This window comes from Cygnus atratus, chromosome 6, assembly GCF_013377495.2.
Source record: "Cygnus atratus isolate AKBS03 ecotype Queensland, Australia chromosome 6, CAtr_DNAZoo_HiC_assembly, whole genome shotgun sequence".
Classification (NCBI taxonomy): domain Eukaryota; kingdom Metazoa; phylum Chordata; class Aves; order Anseriformes; family Anatidae; genus Cygnus; species Cygnus atratus.
Genome location: NC_066367.1, coordinates 25891598 through 25910540, shown reverse-complemented (window position 1 = coordinate 25910540; position 18943 = coordinate 25891598). Strand labels below are relative to the sequence as shown.

The 18943-nt window shown below is 44.4% G+C and overlaps 1 protein-coding gene across 1 annotated transcript in view; it reads left to right on the top strand.

Moving 5' to 3' along the window:
* SLC15A2 (solute carrier family 15 member 2) overlaps nt 1-18542 on the top strand; it is a 37569-nt gene extending 19027 nt beyond the window's left edge. Inside the window, exons 10-22 of the mRNA XM_035571224.1 lie at nt 208-297; nt 569-613; nt 2833-2865; nt 3939-4027; nt 5716-5797; nt 7697-7822; nt 8525-8689; nt 11058-11104; nt 12330-12440; nt 13824-13920; nt 16202-16348; nt 17391-17495; nt 18366-18542. Of these exons, the coding sequence (XP_035427117.1) occupies nt 208-297; nt 569-613; nt 2833-2865; nt 3939-4027; nt 5716-5797; nt 7697-7822; nt 8525-8689; nt 11058-11104; nt 12330-12440; nt 13824-13920; nt 16202-16348; nt 17391-17495; nt 18366-18542 (1314 nt within the window). The remainder of the gene's footprint in view (nt 1-207; nt 298-568; nt 614-2832; nt 2866-3938; nt 4028-5715; nt 5798-7696; nt 7823-8524; nt 8690-11057; nt 11105-12329; nt 12441-13823; nt 13921-16201; nt 16349-17390; nt 17496-18365) is intronic.
* The last annotated feature ends 401 nt before the right edge of the window (nt 18543-18943 follow it).

The following is an 18943-nucleotide window of genomic DNA, read 5'->3' as shown; positions in this document are numbered from 1 at the left end:
TCACTTGTCCTGTCCCTTCCCATGTCTGTACTCTCCTGACCCTTAATGGACAGTTTAGGTGCTGCACTGAAATGCAGAAGTGCAAAAATGCCCATGAGTAAATGCGATGAATAACTGCCATGTAGAGAGACGTTGGAGCTCTCTTGCTTTGTGGCTGGAAGCTCGTGTTGTCCTGTCATCTTATCTTTCTGCCTCTTCCCTTTATAGAAACAGCTGATTGGGGAGGTTAAAATGGTGACACGCGTTCTCTTCCTCTTCATACCACTGCCGATGTTCTGGGCGCTGTTTGATCAGCAGGTACAGTACCAAAGCACCCTGAGGACACGGAGCGCTACACCCCGCCTAGGTGTCTAGGGGCTTGACCCATTGTCAATGCTGGTTCTGCCTTTGCAGTTTGCACAGAATGGTGAGAAGGAAGTGTGCCATGCCTACTGACAGGCAGTATAGGGAAGGGAAGGAATAGACAGGGGAAATAAGACCTCCAGCCCTATTGTCTTCTCTATCTCCATGTTTTCTGTAGGATGTCTTAAAGCCTTAAAGGCTTCACAGCTCTCTGTTTTCTTCTTAGGGATCCAGGTGGACTTTGCAAGCCACAAAGATGAATGCTGATTTTGTAAGTACTTACTGTCACCAGGGACAAGACCAGTAGTAATATCACTGCTCTTGCTTTTTAATTGGAGTCTTACAATACTAAGAGCTTCTGCTTAACGAGTCTGGATGAGTTGCACTTCCAATGATCAGAAGTAAGGGGCTCTGTGTGGCCATGTGCAATTCATCACAGCACATCTTGGCACGGCAAGGAGCGAGGGCTGGGAAGCCACCGGCAGCTTGCAGTCAGGAGTGCTGACATGCTGGCAACTGGCTGCTCCGTGACCTTGAGCAGGTAGGGTTTCCAGCCTGCTCCCCCCATGCAAGGGGGAAGTCAGGGAAAGTTCACACAGCCCTTGCAAGGTATAACGAGAGCTGTTATAGTTGTGTGCCTCTGCTCTGGCTGACTTGGTGATACATTAATGAAGCCTCTAAGGATCAGTAGGAATCCTGTGCATAGGGTAGAGATGTGGTGAGGTTTAATTAGTAGCCATAAAGCACTTCAAAGATGTCAATGGCAGGATGTAGTGGCAGATAAATGTGGATCAGCTGTATGGCTCAAGATGTCACCACCCAGGGCCAGTTTCCAGACATGTATATTCTAATAAGCCATCTAGATCTTACCTGTGGATGTTCACATCGGAATTTAAGATCATAAATACCCATTTCACAGTTCAATATTGACATAAGGTCCCAAATTTGAGCCCTTCTATGTCTCTCCCATTAAAAATTTGGCTCTCAGCATGTGATACTCATTAGGCTTAATTAATTCAAATGAGGCATGAAAAAGACTACACAGTGGGTAATATTTTACCCACTCAAGAAAGGCAAAATAATGGAAGTTCCTGAAGTCTTTGTGATGTGTATCTGGAAACTTTGTTTTCTGCTGTTGTGCTTGCATGCACTTAGTGATCTGTAGCAGAACATCTAAAAATCGCCAGGAGTCACTTATTAAACTCTCCCTGGTGGAGAAGAAAACTGTTTGGGTTGTTTTTGTTGCACCAGCTTGGATGGATTTTTGGCTTATTTCAGTCTCATTCCCTCTCAACATCCATGGTCAGCTGCCCCAACCCATGAAGGTGAAAATTAACTGCAACATTTGGGCAATTTCATTGTTAGGCTTGTTGGAGTTTGTGTTTGCAAAATTCCATGTTTTTGTCCTCTCCAGCCAAAGTACTCAGCTAGGAAGGCTGGAGTTAACAGGGAGTGATTTAGTGTGAGATGAAATGTTTTAGGCTTGTTTCCTAATGGCACATTTGTATAGTGTACACAAAGTAGCAGGGGGAGAAGGTATTTGCCTGATACTTTTAATTGCAAGGCTTCTTTTCTGTGCCCAGTGCTTTTTACTCTCCCAGGAGGCAGCTGCCAGCAGAGACAGGTAGTCATTCCACATTCAGCTCAGGGCAAGCCTGGCAGACAGGAGACAAATCCCCGCAGTGCTTTCTCAGAAAGGTACCATTTCCTACCTAATGTTTTTCTCTTTTCTTTTCATCTTAATTTCAAATGAAAAGCATAGTGTGGAGTTCAGACAAATGCCAGCCCCTGCCTGGAGACAGCTCATCTGCCTGTTTTGGGGACTGGGGTCCCTCCATCCATCCCTGCTGGCCTCACCCAATTGCAGGGGCTAAGCACGGCGGTGCAAGGGTGAAGCTGCTTCTAAAAGCTTAAGTACTCTTGCTTCAAACTAAGAAGTTACAGTTGAACAGCTGACCAAAGCCCGTTTGGTGCCTTTGGCAAATGGAGGGAAGAAATGCGTGTTTGTACAGCCTACTGGCTCAGGGGCGCTCTTCTGTTGTCCTTTTGGGGTGCTGGGGACAAATGCCAACAGAGCTCAGAGGTCTTGAAACTTGAGGGCATTCACTTGCAGGATTTGGGCGTTTCCATTAGAGAAGCAGGGGGAGGAAGCTCTGGATTCAGGTCCCAGCTTGGACACTAACGTGCCTGTTCCTCACCACTCACCCAGGTCAGGGCTCAGCCAGTCTGAAAGATGGGTTTCAGTACCTGTGACAGGCGGTGTCCCAGCTGCCATATATCAAGGGCTGAGCGCAGCTTGCTTGTGCAAAATGATTCTTATCACACTATTTGTCTGTAGATGACAAGTGTCAAGTGTCAACGAAAAACATTTGAGGAAACCACCTTTGCTGCTAAAGCCTATCCTGTGGGCTGGTTGCTTATTTGCCATCAACCACATACACTGTCGTATCATGGTGTTTATGAATCACTTGGAATGTCTTTTTGTTTCAGGGAATATATGTCCTTCAGCCTGACCAAATGCAGGTAAAAATACTTTAGGGTAGGAAATTCTTTTAGAAATTCTTTTTCTCTCTCATTCTTATTTTTCTGCTGAGACCAGTGGCCCATTTCTAGTCCTTTTGAAGATAATAGCAGTGCTCCTGATAACTAGTGTGCTGTGGACTCTTGCTTACTGCTCGCTAGCTCTTAAGCAAGCTTATTGCCTTGATGTTCAGAAGATCCCAAGGCTGTTCTAACACAGAGGTTGAATCCTGCAGAATAATGCAGAGATGTGGGAGGATATGCCACTATAATAGCTCTTGAACTAGTGCAGGCATGTGGAGGATACGAACTGTGTATCCTTTTAACATGGCTCTGCACTGGGATCAGCGTTACACCTGAAATATGTTTCCTTCCTCCCTTCCTGCAGGGCAAATGAAAATGTGAAGGCTCTAACATGGTGCCATATTGTCACAGTTGATTACAGTTCCTACACTGAGCAGCTCTGAAGAAATACAAGGCTGTTCTGTTCCCCTCAAATCTTCCTTCAAAGCTGAGACTGAGCATCTCTCTTTGCTTGTTCTCCCGTCGCTCTCTGTTTTCTTGCTCTGCCACTGCAGGCTGGCAGACAAGCTCTGCCCTCCCAGGAGAAATGCAGTTCCTGGGGGGCTCCCGTGCTGTGTGCAAGTATGAGAAATTGGCAATCTCACAAAATAGTGCCTGTTCCTCTGGGATTTTGCTCAAGTCCCAAGATGTTTCCATTATTGCTGATCTGTTGTAAGGTCCCACCACAGCCCCTAAGGTTGCCTGCCTCCATTTCAGTGGGTTTTGTACTCTCTAAAAACATAATGCTTCAGTTCTCTCTTCAGGGAAATGGGGCTGGTGATGCTTGCTTACCTCTTGGAGAGGAGGATATGAACAAAATGTATTCGTGCCTGTGAAACCTAAATTGCAGAAGCCGTCGAACTGCAAACTATGATTATATTTTTAAAGGAGGTTTGAAAGTGTTTGTTCATGTCCTTTATTTAATGGAATTATTTCTGGAGGACAGTGCTTTATGAGTTTAATTACTGAAAGTTGCTTTCTAGTCACTAAACTCCCATTCTTTTGTATTGCAGTTCTTAAATCCACTTCTTATTCTTGTCTTCATCCCAATTTTTGACCTTGGGCTCTACCCTCTGATAAGCATGTGCAAATTTAATTTCACGTAAGTACTTGGGGACAATGCGGATACCTCAGTTCTTCCTCTTTTGCAGCAAGTGTGCAGAAGAACAGCTTTTAAGAAGAAACACAAATTTCTATTCACCCTTCCCACTACTTGCTTCTGCCTCTCTGGCAGCGTCACCATCTTCTGTAGGCCCTGGCAATTCCAGAGGGGAAAATTCAATGGTGTTAGATTCTGCTCTATCAACAGATTTTCCCTGAAGCTGATATGAACAGTCCCTTTTAAATTTGATCAACATGTCCTTCACCTTATCTCCTGTATCATCGTTAAATAATTCCCTTCCTGAAGCTCCCAGGGGGCCAAACTCACTGTCCCACAGTGTGCGCTGTGTGTGGTCTTGTGAAGGCAGGTTCCACACTAGGATAGGAACCGGTGAGAAACTCTAGAGCAAAACGGTTGTTTCTGAGACCCAATTTATGCATTTGGGGTGTGTGTTACTTCTGAGTATCTCTAGTCTGCCTCTGTGGATTGATGCCCTTTAGCAGTGGAAGTAAGTTATGTGCACCTGCCAGTGCAGATCTAGCTGAAACAAACCAAGTTTGTGTGCTCCAACACCACTCCTCAACGTGAAATAAAGTGTGGAAAGAGGGAACAAGTGGGAGATTGGCTTCAAAAGCCCCAGCTTGGCAAAAAAACATCCTGTCTGATGACCAGTTCACAGAGTAGCTCACCCAGCAGCACAAACCCATGCACTGACCAGGACTGAATGTCACACTCTTTTTGTCCCCTGGATGCTGGATGCTAACAGGCTCCTATCCAGTTTAGCCATAGATGTGGCTGTGGAAATACTGTAGTCTTCAGGGTTTTCATCTATGTGGCTGCAAAAGTTTGTGCTACGCAATCTCAATGCACAATTTGAGGTCAAAACCAGTTTGTTTGTTACAAAATAGAAACAGTAAATATGTTCTTATCCCAGGGCATGTAGCTGAGAGACAGAATTTGGGTTCATAATCTGGGGTTCATAATCCCACATCCCTGTCAATCTAGAATATGAGTCCAGACCACTACAAGGAGCAGAAACCACAGAATCTAGATCCACGTTTTTTTCAAATCTCAACAACTTGGTGGACCTGCCATTCTGGACCTATTTTACACCCTTTTATATCATATTGTCTCACATAACTCTGGCAGAGTTGTACTAGTTCTGCACCAGTTTCAGAAGCAAGTTCCTTATTCTCCAGAAATGTGAATCTATTGGCAGGAGAAATAACCCAGAATGATGACACAGATGGTCAGAAATGCTGATGACAAAAACTACATTTTTTCTGCTCTTCATTCCTGCTGCTAAATAGCATGCTACTTATCTTTTGCCTTTCCCAAAAGAGAGTTGAAGATGTGTCATTTCTAGTGCTCCTTCCAACATCACAGGTTAGCATAATGCCATGAGCTACTCCCACTAGAAGAGCTAAGAACAAGATTATATGCAACTTGCAAGCACAGAGCTTTTTTCATGGCATATCAGTTTTAATTGGCCTCAGTGCTGGCCTCATACAGAAAAACAGAATAGTTTTAAGTTAAATGATTGGCAATTTAAACAGCACGTCATCCCCAGTGCCACCTGTTGGACAGTTTATTATGTGGTTTTGGCACATCTTAGGCTCTGAGGAATTATATTTTATATTTTAAATTACTTTCTTTTCTTAATGGCACCTCTTTCATTTGCTCCATAGGCCTATTAAGAAAATGGCAACAGGTATGATCCTTGCAGGGATGGCGTTTGGACTTGCAGCTATTGTAGAAGTCAAAATAAATGTATGTATAGCACAAGAGATTCCTCAAAAATACTTGGCTTTCCCTGGGGTGTTTTACTGATGCCTGTTGGATAATCCTTTTACCCGTTGTGATCCTGGATTGTCACCTTCAATTTGTTCTTTACAACTAAACATACTAATCCAATTGCTAATTTAAATTCTTACTTTCTGTGTCTGTCTGTCTGTCTGTCTTTCTGTGTCGTTGCCTCTCTCTTTTTCTGCTCTTTGCAGTTTTACTGTGCCAGTCACCTGTATTGGTCTATATTCTATAATTCCATCACCAGTGCTTGACAGACACCTAGTTAATGCTAGAGATTAATTCTCTTCTATTTCTTGCTGTAGATTGCCTATATTTTACTGTTTCAGTTTATTTTATTCCTTTTCTGCTTTGGGTGAGGATGTGTTTTTTACACAACCAATTCATTCTCCAGTGATGCAGGTGAATGCACTCCTGGACACCAGGGGCTGCTGGCCATCCCCAGACAGAAAGCCAGCAAATCTCTTGTAAATTCAATATTAGCCCCTGAAGATTTGTGCCATTTGTTTCTGGCCCGCGACCAGCTTTGTGCAAACTTTGGCTGACCTTTGGCTTAAGAAAGATGCTGTAGGATTAATTTTTAAAGCTTTCCATGTATACTTAAAGTGTTCTGTTACAGAGTGGCTGGCACACAGCCCTGGATTAATATTTGCTGGCTCCTCAGATGAGATGAATCCATGGACAAGTCTCCCATTGCAATGAGACTGTGGGCTGAGGTCCTTTCTGATCTCTTTTCTTGAGCCATGAAACGCTCTCATTGCCAGCCACAACAGCTCTCTCTGAGCACTGAAAGTCTGCTCTGGCTGTGGGCAACTCATCCAGGCAGAGGCACGATGAGTTAGATGTTGCCCCCTGCCTATCCATGGAAATTTTACCCTGAAGGCCACTAAAAGCTCCAGCAAAGAGGGACATATGATGGCCCGCCTTGGCTTGCTGTGAGTAGTGCAAGTGAAATGCCACAGTAGTGGGATTTGCTGAATATTAATATTGGGAAATACATGGAAAACAGTGTCACCCTATCTTTTCTGACAGTGTCTCCCCTCCAAGCTAGGTTCAAATTACCCTGCCTGCCATACCTGAATTACAGGGTGAGACAGAAAAAAATTAATAGCTCTGATTTATTCCTCGCAGCTACCTGAAAATGAAGCGAGGGGAAAAAAAAAAGTAAAAGAAAATATACAAACAAACAGCAACAAAACATAAAACCTCAACAAAATAAAAAAAAATAGTTTTAGATCTGCAGTACGAGGCTGACATTGACTGAAGTACTCTTTCTAGGAAAAATGACTCCTGGCAGAAAGAGATACCTGCGTACTGCAGGCATTATCTTCCCTTTCCTAGAACACAGCGAGCAAGGTCTGTGCTGAGGTAATATGGTGTCAAGTGATGCAAAAGCACCAACTACAGACATGGAGCTGGACTGGGATTTCCAAAACTGCTTAGCTTCTGGCCTAATTCTTTTCCCAGTCACCGACTGCAGTGGGAAAACAATTATTCTGGTCCCTGCTTTTGAAATCTATCACAATTCTTCCTTTCTGACATGGCAGTTGGTTAAATCCAGGCACTTGGGAACTGTATAATGAGAGAGTGACACTGTTCTACCTGCCCAGCAGTTGTGTAGCCTCTGCATTTAGCGGTGTGAAGAGCAGCCTTTGTGAAGAAGGGTAGGTTGGCTATTGAGGTACTCCGAGGAAGCCTCCCTAAATAAGATTTATGTTCGGTTTTCTCTCAGTGCAACTTCTGATGAGGAAGGGATGGAAAAATGTCATTACAGAGAGGAAGACTATTATGACTAAAAAGGAAGAGTTATTAAAACGTTAATAAAGCATACAGATGGCACTTAAAGCCTTTTATTTTAATTAGGAAACCGATATGCCTCAACTTGTCCCAAAAGAAAGTTTAATTCAGGTCCTGAATTTGGCAAAGAACCCTGTTCAAGTGACAATCCAAGACCAGGACCTATTTCAGCAGCCTGTGGAGGCTTTTCAGGTAAGTGTGTGTGTGTGGGGATGGCACACCTGACCTGCATCCCATTGAAAAAAGGGTGGGCTTTTTTTCAGACACTTGCCAATAAAACCCCCAGATGCTAGAGCTTGTTCTCTGCCACCTTAGAAGTGTATGGGAATGGCTTTGGAGAAGGAGCACACTATCTCTGACCAGACAGAAATGGAAGAGTTTGGAGAAATATTTTCTTGACAAAGGATGAAATGGCTAAACACATTCACCTAGAATTGGAATAAAGGAGGAATGTCCCAATACGAGGCATTCAGATCACATCTCTCAGTGATCAGACACGATCCAGACATTGCTGTTGGGATCTGGATGGCATCTGAAAAATATTTACCTGCAGAGGAGGAAAGAAATGGGAAAGTAGTTAACCGGGTATGGGCACTGCAACTTGTTTCCTATTTCAGCTTCCAGATTACTTCCAGGTCAGCCTACTTTGGGTCTCAGAACAGCAGGCCGTTGGCAACCAGCTGCCTGCCACATTTTAGATATGGTTTCACTGGGGCAGAGCAGGGCCAGGGAAAGGGTAGCTGTGTGTGTAGAAGGTTTCCTGGCCTTTGGGTTACAACTGGCAAGGGAAGCTACTCCAAGCTCTGAGCTGACCATCCTGAAGCCTTTCTCATGTGAAGAAAGTGTGTAGCCAAGTTTTTTTTTCTCTCTCTTTTTTTTTTTCTTTCCCCACAGAACCCAGCTGAGTACTCAAATTTGATATTGAACGGCGAGCAACAGAACCTTCACTTCGTCCTGCAACATCAAGGATTGTCTCTCACTTTTAACTACACTGCGAAGGAAAAATCAGTATACAGCTTAATTGTTTTTGAGGCAGAAGGAAGCCTATCAAGTCGCCTAGTGAGTGTGGGAGTGAAGTGTAAATACAATATTAATTCAATGGCTGTGATGATACAATGGGTAATGGGGTAATAGGGTCATTAATTCACTTGCTCAGTTGCAGTGTCTGTCTGATTGCTCTCAGTTGCTCAAAACCTGACTTCTTAGCTAGCGGCACTGGATCTGTACACATTTCTGCTGGTTGATTAATAGACGCGTTATGGCATCTGAGAGTTGCTAGGAACACTTTAATTCAGTGAATGCTGCAGTGGGAGAGCAGAGTCATGCCTGCTGGGCAGCAGAGCTTGTGAAAGCTGAGGAAGCAGAGAACCAGAGATTTTCCCCAAAAGATGGTTCTATAAAGCAAAGATGTTAAAGAGGCTCTAGGGCTGGGCACGGAATAAAAGCATCAGAGAAATGACTCTGGGCTTAGTTATTACAAGTGTTTAGTGAAAAAGCACAGAAGGCCCATTTGTTTTGTTGAACAGAATAAATGATTAAGCTCATTTCCGGCTCTGCTGCAGAGCCGCCTTTGTTTGGACTTCTGTGTATTGCTGCAGTAACTGTAGAGACGTATATGGGATATGTAGGGCCAGATTCTGATATCTTCTGAATGCAGCTGTATGCCAAGAAGCTCTCTTAAAATGAACGGTGTCATTTCACATTGTGGTAGGTGTGTATGTATGTGTAAATGCCATCGGAATCTGTCCTCATGCTGAAACACCAATTCTCTTACTCTCTTAGCAATTCCTCAGCCTCCTGCCTTGCAGAGTTGCCACTGCAAAGGCTTTCAATACTGTGTAGTAGGAATCGTGTAATTGGTTTTAAAAATGCAGAGTTTCAAGAATTTTTTTTTCCTTTTTTTTTCCCCCTTCTCTTTTATGGTTTGGAACCTGGGGCTCATTTTCACACAGTGCCATTAAGTTTCCCTGAGACCCTGATGATTGTGTGCTGTTTCCTTTAGAAATTGATGCTCATACACTGATTTTCATACAGTCTCCATGAAAAAGAAAGCCTGAGACAGGCTGAAGCAAAGCAACCTCTGAACCTCAGTACATCTCTGTGCTGCCCCAGCTATCTAGCCTGTGCTTGAATTAATGCCTACCCCTGGCATGGGCAGGCTTCCATGCAGTGCTGTTGGGTGATGCTATTGACTTGTCATTCTCAGCATGAGATAAGGGAGGTGTGGAAGACAGTGTAGTAAATTATACTGTCCAACATTGCAACACAAGGGAGGCAATGGCAGCATCACTGCTGTATTGTGGGGCCTGTCCTGGAGTGGCCACGGACCATGCCAGTTTCCCCCAAACCCATGCTAGGTTTGGATCCCCCCGCTCAGGTGAGGATGCTTTCTTGGAAGGATCCAATCTGAAACTGGTTTCTTCTCCTTTGTGGGTGGTTGAGTGGGCAGCAAATGAATTTGAGAGCTCTGGGGATCATTGGTGAAAGCGAGTAATAATTTGTCTAGCCCGCCTGCAATGAACTAGAGTGTTAATCCCCATGTGCCTCCCACTGAAAGAAATGATGTTGTTGTTTATTATTTATTGCTCCCACATTTATTATTCACTATGGCTATTCGTTATTTAGGGCATATATTATTTCTGGATCAGCATATCACACTGGAGTAGAATAGACATTTTATAGGGATACTGAAATTTTGGATCCTTGCTTAGAAGCTCATGGTTTAACACCAGGAAGAAAGCGTGAAGAAAGGGCTAGAAAATTTGGCAACCAGGTTGCCAATCCAAGGATGTGCCTGCAGAGACTGCAACCACGAAATAGATCAGTGCATCGTGGTGTCTCCTGCTCTCTGCCTGCACCATGAAACATTTTCTCTCTTGAGTACTGAAGGTCAGGGAAAACGTGAGTGATGCATGATGATCAGAATAGTAACCTAATGTAACCTGTTGGCTTTAGGCTTTGTGAAGCCAATGAGTAAGCCAAGAATCAAGCTCTGGAAGTTAGGCAATTTGCTGTTTTTGTAGGAATATGGCACCTGTGTTTGGTTGCAATTAATCACTGAAAAGTTAACGTGGATAATGCTCTGTTGTTGTCTTCAGGTTGAGACAAATACTTACGTTAGAGGGTGTTACATGCCTCAGTAGAAGGGTAACTGGCTGAAACTCTGTAGCTTGTGTTATACAGGAGGTGAGAAGGAACATACAATCTCATCTTAAGCCCTAGGTGGAGCTGAAATTTTGCCATTGGTTTCATTGTACCAAGGCTTCACTTCTGTGGCCTGATATAAAGTTTATGTGAGAGTTCAGTCAATTTCCACAGGCTTTGTAACAGGTGTAATTCCACAGGCACAGATATTTTCTCTTACACGTTGTTTATCAGGCAGTATTAATGCAGATATTTTTTTTTTCTTTTTTCTTCCCCTCTTTAGATTACAGACTTGAAAGCAAAGCCAGAAAATGGTTTGGCAGCTGTTAGGTATGAATGGCTCTTTTTGAGGATTCAAGGGAGGTGGGGGGAGGGAAACTGCTTTTGTCTAATACAAACTGTATGCACCATAGTCTAGGTGTTCTTGGGTTAGAATGTAGTCCATGCTTCCCCTGCAAGAAAAGGTTCAGGTGTCAGAGTGCTCAGTGTGTGCCACCTCCCACACTCACCACACAGAGCTGAACATTATTGCCATTTACTGCCTAGGAGAGGCTGGGCTGAGATGGCAACGTAAAAGATCCCCTCCCTTGGGAGGGTGATAAATTCATCTCCCTGTGTCCCATCTCTTTGGGAAAGAAAGGGAAGAAGCAATCTAGAAAGGAGCTGCTGCTGTTTGTCCTCTGCAAACTGGCCCAGCCCATGACATTCACTTATCTCATCCGACCTCACGTACAAATTTGTACTGAAGCGGATACAACGAGAACAGTATGTTCATAGCCCTGTGTTTGTGAAGGCTTCTACTGACTAAACAGCACCTTGGGGAATTGATCAATACCCGCAGTCAGGAACTTTTTTTATTTTTCTGTGAGCATTTTTGACAGAATCCCAGACCTTTCTGTTCAAAAATGTGAGGAGGTTTAACTAGGAAGACATCCTTTTTTCCCTCTAAAGTTACTTTTGTAAAGCACTTGCCTATCTTCAGGGATTTCCCCTCCATTTTAACAACTGAAAAACAAAATATTTTCAAACATAGTCAGATCAAATTAAAAGTGTTTGGTTTCACTAACAGCCCCAAGCTGAAAGCCCCGTGCTTTCCCATGGAAGACTGTTTTGATGAAAACACATTATTTTGTTGAAAACTCATTCCCACTAGTAGAAACTCCTTGGAAAGTATTCCAGCATGGTGCACACTCCCATCAGGACTCCCACCTTTATGGTTTCCTGGGGGGCACTGGGGCTCTGTCCTCTTGATCATATCAGGGGGAATCTCTGAAGGTGTCTGAGAAGAGATTGCTGGTAAGTTCTACCTCACAAGAAGCGGGGGTCACTTTGACAGGGGAGAAAATAAGAGGGTAAAATTACACAGCAATAGGGAAGCTAATCTTTTATTGAAAAACTGGGCAATGAATCAAGCTAATATTTTGGTAGCTTGCAGGACAAACTAGTATAAGCCTATGGACTTACAGAATGCTTTGGGATGGAGAGCGCGCTTCTAAAGTGTCTAATGCTGTGCTTCTCCTGCCCTGTGTGACAACCTAATATGCTTTCATTGCAGATTCATTAATGGTTTGAGCCAAGATGTCAACCTCACCATTGACAGCAAACAGTTTGTTGCTGTTCAGAAAAACTACGGTGTTTCTGAGTACTTGCTGCTAGAGAGGGACAAGTAAGTTTCCCTTGTTGTGCTGAAGGTTCTTGGTGAAGCCTTTCCTTGAATACCATGGGGCTTTTCTCAGGCAAACAGCAAAAATTTCATTACTGTTGTCTTGGCATTTGGTTGTGTGGGCAGATGTTTGTAAAAAAGCAGAATTATCCTCTCTGTGCAGAGCAGGTGCCCTGGACCACTTGTATGTGTACAGAAGCACTAAGCATTTAGCCTGAAAAGTGTCCAAGTCAAAGGATAGCAGATCAGTATCTCTGTGCATAATATCTAGTTGAATAGATTCAAGTTCCAAACAGTGCCTGGGATAGTTCCCTTCCCATGGCTGTTATTGCTCTGTTAAGATAAAATCATCGGGAACAGAGCTTGAAAACATTTCTGCTATGACATGAGTATAATGCCATCCTAATTTAGGCAATGATTTTCTTAGAGTCAGGTCAAAGGAATCTTGGGAACCCAAAAAGCTTTTAGAAGTCCAAATACAGGGCTTAGCTTTCTCTGACCTATTATTCACACTGTGCGTGGGGTTAGAGAGAAGAGGATGTCCATTCCTGTGCAAAGTAAGGTGGGAGATGGAAAAGTCCCCTCTGCCATGTGGCACCTGCTCTATTTTGATATTCTCTGAGGCCTGAGCTCTTCGTGTTAGGATGCTCTCAGAGAAAGACCAATTCATATTCCAGGCCACGAGGTGTTGGTATGTGGGCTGGTAACATCGAGTAACATCACATGGCTTTGCAGACCGGGCTTGTTAGACAGGAGCTCCATATGGCCTTGGTTTGGCAGCACTGGAGTTGGCTCCTGGAGGATATTTCTGGCCTTTGCAGTGTTTCAAAAGCCTCATGGCTTTTCTCTGCATCAGTTCCATCCAAGATACTTATTGCTGCAATTTAGAAAGATGTAGCAACCACTGTGGCAATGCTGTTGAGCATCTGTGCCATTTTACACGTTCAAAATCAGAAGAACGAGTACGATGGCTAACTTGTCCTATTGAAAGGAAGCGACATGGCTTGTGGGTGTGTAGCTCTGATTATCTGAAGTCTGCCTGAGCCTGGCTAACTTGTCTGGCCCTAGGTAAGTGTCTGGTTCCTAAAGGAGTGAAGAAAAGTTTGAAAGTAAAATAAATCTGGGGGAAAAGAGAAATCCATACTAGGAAGAAGCAGCATTAAAAAATGCTAGTAATAGCCTGGGTCATTAGGTGAACTCTAGTCAGGGTCTAAGTGTTTCTGGAAGGAAAATATGGCAAGAACTCTAGAGATCCTCTGACATTAACATGACTGCAGCTTTACATCATTCATCCTCCCTAGTCCATTGTAGGGTCATTTTTGTTAGCTGTGCTTTGTGCTCTTGTGAGAATAACCAGAAAATACTGTGCTTCATTCTTGTATCTAGATACAACGATGGAAAATGCATAACTGAAATGGGGGAATTCACCCTGGACCTTGGGCTGCTTGACTTTGGCGCATCGTACACTGTTGTGGTAACTAATGTAGGTGACCTTGTGATGGTAACAAGTGCGTTCTTCTCTGATCTCTGGCAGTGCTTTTGTTCTTATGCCGGTGACTTTCACTTGCTTTCTCCGCTCAGCAAGAACTGGGCAGTAGCCATTTGAAGGCAGTCCATTACTCGAGGGCTAGTAGAAGGTTTTGGCACTTACACAAGCAAAAAGAATGGGTACTTAGTCCACCTTATGCTGTGATCTTGCCAGATCTTGCAAGCTACACAAGAAGTAAGGTATTTTCCTTGATGGAAATCCTCGATATAAAATCGTGTGGCCTGCAGTTTGTGCCAGCACATTGCAAAGAGCTACTGCAGACACTGCCAAGAGCTAATGCTGCTTGTGGTCTCTAAAATACTATACCTGGTAATACCTCACACCTGAGGAACTCTGCAGAAACAGTTTGCTTTATCCTCACATTTCACTTACTGACCTGAAGGCTGATCTTCCAAGGCCTGCAGGCATGCATGGGAAGAAGAAAAAGGCGAAGTGCTGATGGAGGTTGCTGAGATTGTTCATCTGTTTTTCCTTCTCTCGCCCTGTACAGCTCATTTGGAGCTCAGTGTAAAGTCAAGGCATGGCTTTCTGAACAACCCAGGGGTGTGAACATCGCAGAGAGGGTGGAATCCTTTGCCTGCCTGCCAGCTTCTTAGGCGCGCTGCTCCAGCTCTGGTCCAGCTGGCAGGAGCCACAGAGATGAACGTGATCAGCTTAGTACCCACTTTAACCTTTCCACTGCACGGGCTCACAGACAAACCAGGTCTGACAGGACACACTGCTAAGCTGCCCTCTGGGGCTTTGACTACTGTGTTGCGATGAGCAGAGCAAAGTGCTGTCAGCTACTCCCTGGCAATAACATCTCCCTGTTGGGCAATTAATGGAATCTGTTCATGTCTGCAGAGTCCAAATATGTAGGGGGAAAAACATAGCTGCAAAACACCTGGCTTTTTTTTTTTTTTTTTTAACTCCAGTAGCTGGAATGGGATGCGCAGTCCTGGAGGGAACAGGCAGATGCTGCCATCTGTGAGTGCAGAGATTTATGTACATAAAACACACACACACTTGAAGTGATATGGGCCAGACCCTACCTTTGTGGCAGCAAGCCTTTTTCCCCAGATGAGAAGCTGAGTTTAGTTTCATGAAGAATATTAGACTAAGAATATTGCCCCAGAGCCTCCAGTAACACAGCTGAGTCAGGGCCAGATGAGGTAGGTGCATCCCACATTGCTGTGGGTAAGGATCCCACTTTGTGGTCCTATCTACAAAAATCCTTTTCGTAGCTGTGGCTGCTCAGGGGTGGCTCTGTGCCTCAGCCCCTCTGGGTCTCTGTTTTTCCATCTCTTGTCCTGTAGTTTCATTCTTCTGTAGAGAGTTAGTTTGCTCCAGGCCAAGATAATTTTTAATTGTTGCAGTGATTTGTACTGTGCCCTGCTCCTCTGCTGGGAGTGCTACATCCAATACCAAGAATCCAATACATTAGTCTGCTAATGTGGCTGAACTGTAATACTTAAATCATGGGGATGCTGCCTTCTACCCAACCTTCCTCAGTGTGTGGTTATAGTATGGTGCTTGTAACATTTGTTTATGGGCTAAAGAGCAATGCACAGCTCTCCTCTTTTAGCCTTCTGAAATACACTCCCTTGATTTGCCTCCCTGCACGGTGATCAAGTACATTTCGTAAATATCCCTTGTGTTTTCCCATAATACTCCTTAAACATGAGGTTTTCTGCCTGAAGTCATTTTGACCTAGTGTTTTCCTCACTGCTTGTCAAATCTCTCTCTGACTCCCTGTGCATCAGAGGCAGTGCTAATTACACCTATGAAAGCAAACAAAAGGAATTAGGAATACAGCTACGTTGACTATCTGAATACGCCTGATATGGGACAGCCTATGCTACTCTTTGAATTCCTGAAATGGATTTGTTTGTGTGTCACCATTATAGTAGGGGAGTTGTACAGTGCTGAGGAAAGGGAAACTGGCCACGTAGGTGGAACGAGCCCTTGCCCGTCTGCAGTAACTCATGCAGCTCTTGCAGCCTGTGAGCTAGCTGGGACATTTGCATGCTGCCAGCTGTGCCCTGTGCAGTAGGAGTCAGCCCACTCCCAACAGGCTTGGATATGGCAGGGATCAGACCCATAGTTTGCTTCCAGGTCAGAGCTTTGCTTCTGTCTTTGCTTTAAGCTTCACTTTAATAAATTCTCTGTTGCAGTCCAAGCTAGGAAGGGTCTGATCTTTCAGCAGCTAATCAATGTGCCTTTGTTTTCCTGCTAGGTTTCTGGAGATGCTGTTAAGACATGGAAGTCAGAAGACATCAAAGCCAATAGTGTCCATATGGCTTGGCAGTTACCACAATACTTACTAATATCTGCTGGAGAAGTGATGTTCTCCATTACGGGTCTGGCCTTCTCCTATTCCCAGGTACTCCACTTAAAGATAAGAGGCTTACAATTAGACTTTGGGATTTATTCCTGCATCTGCCATTGACTTGCAATACATCCTTTGGCATGACTTTGGCTTTCTAACAATGTTATCTGTTCTTCAGTTAAAAGTAGGATTATAAAGCAGCTTGCTGGGTGCCTTCAAGCTAAATTCATTCATACTCTGAAGATAGCTTTTCTCAATTATACTCAGGAAACCCCTTTTCTGGTAAAGCTGAGAAAACAGAACAGAAATGGATAGAAGTTAATTTTAATGGGAAAGCTCTGAATACTGTAATGTCAGGTTTTCCTCCCAGCAAGAAAGTTTTTCTCCCAAATATTTTGGGTATGTATTTTTCAGTGAAAAAATGCAAAAGCATCTCAAGGACTACAGAGTGGCTTGGGGGCTTGGAACCTGCTTTAAGGTGAGAGATTGAAGGGGTAATGAGAATGCAGTGGATAATTTGATTGTGGTGTACTAGGTTGTCTGGGGAGAAGGTTTATGAGCAGAGAGGACCGAGATATTGCAAGATCAAAAAGCAGAAGCTACTCACATTTGTCCTTGGGGAGTACACTGCAGATGTTTATTAATGAGGGTGATTAATCCAGTGGGACAATCTGTTGTGAAATATAGAAAACCTTACATTGTCAGGAAGCTTAACATCAGGATCCAGCCTCTTTTCCAAAGATGTGCAGCCACAGGGCACCAGGCTCCAAGCTTCAGAACTTGTCGTGCGAGCCCCTGGGCTTCCCAATTTTACAATTTCAGCTAATGAAGGTCGGGGGTGATCAGGATCCAGCTCTGCAACAGCAGTGACTTTTCCTTCTTCATGTTATGGATGACATGTTTGAAACCTCCTTATATGCAGCTGTAGGACTTAATAATGGAGGAAGCACTGTGCAGAGGAAATTCCACCATCTCCTCCTAGGCTGGGTCCAGGGATGCTTGTACCTGGCAGGACGTCACAGGGAGGGGTGGTGGGTGAGCTGGGCATATGGGCAGAGCACTGCAGGCACTGACCAGACCCTTCTCCTCTTTTCAGTCTCCAGCCAGCATGAAGTCGGTGCTGCAGGCAGGTTGGCTGCTCACGGTGGCTGTTGGGAATACCCTTGTGCTCGTCGTTGCCCAGGCTGCACCAATGGCACAGGTATGGTTTGGCGCTTTCAACAGAGCTAATGCTTTAAAACCAGCCCTGGGCGGTGCCTCTGGATGCCTGTGCTCTGGAGGCACAGCTTTTCTGCCCAGCCCCAGGCTCCTGCACAGGGTGCTGGCAGTCTGCCCCAGCTTCCTTCCAGCCAGGGCTCTGCTTAGCCCCTAGCAACGTTGCCCTCTGGAGCAGTGGGCCTCCCTGGGCCTCCCAGTGGCAGTGAGACAGACTGTGATAGTAGTGCTGGAGCTCAGCTCTAGGCAAGCAGGCTGTATTTGGGCCCGGAGCCTGGAGGTGATGCCAGCCATGTGTTGCTGTTGCTTACCAAAAGCAGCTTGCCTTCACCCAGCTAGCCCGGTGGGCAGTCAGACTCCTCAGGTGTCCTGCTGGGGAATCCTTGGGGCCAGCTGCCTGTGGCACCCCGAGATCCTGGGCTCTGCACTGGGAGGTTGTTTTGTGGAGGTTGCTTCACTTGGCTGTCAGACTGCTGGGGTGATGGCATGAAGGTATGAAGTGGGACTTGGTTTTGGCTAACGGGACATTGCCTCTCCCAAAGGCATGTTGTGGGCAAAAAGCCCAGATAGGTGTACTCCAGTCAGGGCAGGTTTGGAAGAAAAGGCTTAATGACACTAGCCCAGTGTAACCAGTCTGTTTCAAGGTATAGTGCATATATTCATCATTACACTATGTGTACATAGCTTACCAGAAAACAGGATGAGAAAGTTTCTACCTTGTGAGCAGTCTTGGATGCTGGGAAGTAACTTTAACCTAGTGCTTTGAGAAGCACTTGGAAGTTCAAAGAAACCCTCTGGACTGGGAGTCTGGGATCTCCTGACCTGACGTGTTTTTTTTTTTCTTTTTCTATCCTAGTGGGCTGAATTTGTCTTGTTCACTGTTCTACTCTTTGCCGTGTGCATTATTTTCTCCATCATGGGATATTTCTATGTCAGTGTGGATCCAGAGGACCTACAAGAAAAGGAAGAGAAGACAGAGACCCCAAGCAGAGGAAACATGATTAGTCTCGTTACTCAGAAAACAAAGCTCTAACACATCATGGGTTGGGATCTTTTTTTTTTTTCTTTTCTTTTTTTAACTCGGTAGATGGTAGGGTGAAAGAAAGATGGGGACAATGTTATTTTATTTTAAGCACTGTAGTCTTTATTACTCAAAATGTAGCCACCATCTAAATGGGACAAAATAGCCCTCTATATAAACAGTAGGGGTCCTGAAATCAGAGCAAAATTCCCTGGGAAAGCTCGTCTGGTATTAAATGCGCTTATAAGTAAATACAGTGTAATTTAGAACCTGCCCATCTTCCTAAGCAAGGGATACTTTCCTATGATTTCATTTTAAACATATATTTAGGGCAGCAGGGAGGAAGGGTGGAGGGCATGCCAGATGACAGCAAAAGCTGGAGATGTTGGGGGAAAAGGATGAAAACCCAGTAT